Source organism: Phacochoerus africanus, chromosome 4, assembly GCF_016906955.1.
Source record: "Phacochoerus africanus isolate WHEZ1 chromosome 4, ROS_Pafr_v1, whole genome shotgun sequence".
NCBI classification, from domain to species: Eukaryota; Metazoa; Chordata; class Mammalia; order Artiodactyla; family Suidae; genus Phacochoerus; species Phacochoerus africanus.
In genome coordinates this window covers 82411579-82414981 of record NC_062547.1, presented here as the reverse complement: position 1 = coordinate 82414981, position 3403 = coordinate 82411579, and the positions used below count along the sequence as shown (strand labels likewise).

The following is a 3403-nucleotide window of genomic DNA, read 5'->3' as shown; positions in this document are numbered from 1 at the left end:
CTGGACACAGAGGAGAAGCTCAATAAATAAGTGCTGAATTCCTATTTTCTGAGCCCCACCTCCCTCCTTGAGCCATCTGCTCTGACACACTGTCTCCAGAAGCATAAATGACCTCTCTGTTAGCACCTTTCCTGCTTTGGATCAGGGGCAGTCGTGCTGAATGACTGCTGCCTGGAGCTAAAAACAAAACCCTCAAGGCCACTTCCTGCATGTCAGACTCCAGGCATCACCAAGGCCATTGGCTGTTCTCCCCTCCTGCCTTCCACTCGTGGATGTCCTGTCCTAACAACTCTTTCCCTTTTGAGTGACCCTTGATGCTCATGGGAACCCAAATCCAGGAACATCAAGTCGTGTGGTGGGTGAGGATGAGGAGGAAAGGGGTGAGGGAGGCAGGTGGTCAGGCATTGCCGGTGGGCGTGCCCCTGGTGACGCTCCACTATGTCTTGTCACCAAACTTCCTCCCCAAGACTGATGGCCCTCAGCCAGGAGTCCAGTATTTCATGAATACGTTGAGTATAAAGCTAGTTTCTATAAACAGAGCCGTATCTTTCAATGGCCTTCTATCATCAAACATGCAAATGAATTCTCATATAAAGAGGTTATATCCCTAAGATATCATACAAATCGCAGTAATAATGTCAGGAACTTACTTTAATTATATCCTTGGAATACTGGATACTTTGAATAAAGATTCGTAAAAATCATCCCCTAGACAAACACAGTGCCAAACTTTAAAGACCTGCTAAATCCTATGTTCCTTGCGATGGGCCACCCTTCTTATTTTGTAGCCTATGGAAAATGCTATCTTTTAAACCCCGATGGTTTTACCTTTCTCTCCTAGAGTCTGTGAGTCTGTTCTGGTTGTTTCTTACACAGCCCAGACTTGGGGAGATGAAGGGCACTAAGTTATTTTTTTAAATAAAGAAGGTGAGCTTATCTTTTGTCTTGACCATAAAGATGGCTTTCATGATTCATGATTTTCCAGGTATTGACACGGAAGCAATTCAACAGATCTCATCTGTGTGTAGGGCGGAACCCAAGTCCTCTTGGCCCCTGGGCCCAGCACAGATTGCTTCCCACGGTGGACACCTCAAGTTTCAACCTTGCTGAAGGGAAGTCAGCCACCCAGGGTCCCTGTGACCCAGCAATAATTCAAGGATTGATCAACATCATTGTCCTATTTTTATTTATTTTGCATGTTTTAGCCAGCTATCTGATACTATTCTAACAGGAGATATTATTATTATTACTATTATTATTATTTTGTCTTTTTGTCTTTTTAGGGCCTCAATCACGGCATGCAGAGGTTCCCAGGCAAGGGGTCTAATCAGAGCTGTAGCCGCCAGCCTACGCTAGAGCCACAGCAACGCGGGATCCAAGCCATGTCTGCAACCTACACTACAGCTCACAGCAATGCCGGATCCTTAACCCACTGAGCAAGGCCAGGGATCGAACCCGCAACCTCATGGTTCCTAGTCAGATTCGTTAACCACTGAGCCACAATGGGAACTCCCCAGGAGACATTATTTTATTTTATTCCATTTTATTATTATTTATTCTTTTAGTCTTTATTTATTTATTCAGTAGACTTGAAGATACCCAGAGTCCTCCAGGGACACAGAATGGCAACCAAGTGCTTTCAAATACGCAAATCCCATTTGAGGGCTGAGAACAGGCACTGGAAGATCTCTAGTTGAGCATGTTTTCTCTTCCCGTTTCCTTCCCACCCCCCCCACTTGCACTACTGTGGAAACTCCCAAAGTCACAGCAATAGTGATTTTTCCCTTGGCTGCTGAAGCTCAAATAAAGACACCAGTGCCTTCCAGTGGGAAGAGGGTGAGTGGAGGATAAACAGGTGAAATTCCTGATCGCAAACCCTAGGCAGGGGATTTCTAGCTCTCCTGGGAGGGAGTTTCCCTACCACGCCCTAATTTTTACCAATCGGAGAGAGTCTACCTCCCACTTCCCCTCCCCCACCCTGAATGGTGTCTGTCAGGCTGCCTGGGCTCCTCTGCTGTCTCACTTCCGAAGGTCATGGCATCAAACACTCTAGTGGGGGAGGGAGCATATTTCCTCATAGGGGGGAGGAGAGAAACAGGTGGAATCCTCATCTCCCAGCTGTGTCTCTTCTAGCTGCTCAGCATCAGGGCTGGACCTGAAAGGGGAGCAGAGAGCACAAGATGCGTTACAGCCCACAGCGCCTCTCAGACTAATGCCACTGTCCTGACAATGGGCCACACGGAGATGTGCATTCTCCTGCCACCTTCCTTACAGCAAACACAGCCAAGGCTGGAAGGGGAGCGCCCCCTACTGCACCCACCATACCTGTCATCTCCAGCATCCACGAAGGAAGGGTAGTCCTGGTCGTGAACAAAGGCAGCATTCTCTGGAGGGTAGATGGTGTAGTACTGGGGCGGGCTTGGCATGGCAGCCGCCAGCCCTCCAGGCGGGATGAGACCGCAAGGGCTCACCACCGGCTGCAGGTAGGTGGTGGTCATCCCCAGGGGCTCTTGAGAGCCATAAGGGGGGGGGATATACTGCACCACCGTGGCCCCGTGGAAGGTGATGGGTTGGTTGATACCAGTGAAAACAAACGATTGTCCTCCGGCCGTCTGCTCCAAGTCCGGGACCCTCTCCTCACTCTCTTTGCACAACTGGCAGGAGAGCATTTTGAACTTGCACACGGCAATCAGGATGAACGTGACCCCCACCGACAGCAGGATGGGTCCAAGGAGCTGGGTCCATTCAAAGTGGGAGACTCCTTGGTATTTGATCCAGCCCATGATGGTGAATGTGATCCCCACCAGTCCCAGGAAGATGCCCGAGAAGAGCAAGGTGGCCCCCGCCTTGTCGTCATCCGACACCTGGATGTCAGCGGTACTGGGCGTGTAAGGGGTGACGGAAAACACATTGAGAGGGAAGTCCTCCACGCGGTTGTGGCCCTGCTCCATCGTCCTCATGCGTCTTCCAGGGGAAAAGGGGTTGTGAGAGCTCGTGAGAGCAGAGCACAGGGATCTCAGGTCCAGGTTAGTTATGGAAGAACTTTGGGCTTTTGTGGTTAACAGAGTAGAACATGCAGAGGCCTGAACTTTGTTTAGAAGAATAAAGGTCTGAGAAGTGAAGCTTGAAGTGTTCTCATAGAGGGTCAACAACTGGCGTCTTCTGATTTGCAATTCAGTGACCAACACTCTCTCTTCCACGTTCATTCATTCACTCATTCAACAGTATTTGTTAAGCCCATCTTACGTGCCAGGAGACACTTTTCTAGACGGTTTCAGCCCTGTGCCAAAGCTCTCTTTGCATCCTCCCTGGACCAAGATTGTAGAAATGGCAGGAGACCTCCAGGGCCTCTGGCCATGCAGGGCCCCTTGATTTTTCCGCCACACGCTCAGGAATCTAACCC

General features: G+C 49.7%; 1 protein-coding gene across 1 annotated transcript; it reads right to left on the bottom strand.

Moving 5' to 3' along the window:
- Positions 1 to 1551: 1551 nt before the first annotated feature.
- On the bottom strand, positions 1552 to 3048 carry TMEM174 (transmembrane protein 174). Its single transcript, XM_047774464.1, has 2 exons — positions 2326 to 3048; positions 1552 to 2155 (listed from the first exon to the last, which is right to left on the bottom strand). Exons 1-2 carry the CDS (start codon positions 2958 to 2960, stop codon positions 2050 to 2052), a joined length of 741 nt encoding a protein of 246 aa, XP_047630420.1. The 5' UTR covers positions 2961 to 3048; the 3' UTR covers positions 1552 to 2049.
- Between the last annotated feature and the right edge of the window lie 355 nt (positions 3049 to 3403).

Excerpts from the sequence above, each read along its gene's own strand:
- TMEM174 (XM_047774464.1), bottom strand. The coding sequence starts at position 2,960 with ATGAGGACGATGGAGCAGGGCCACAACCGCGTGGAGGACTTCCCTCTC. Across the intron at positions 2,156-2,325 it reads GTGGATGCTGGAGATGACAG|GTCCAGCCCTGATGCTGAGC; the intron begins GTATGGTGGGTG and ends CTCCCCTTTCAG.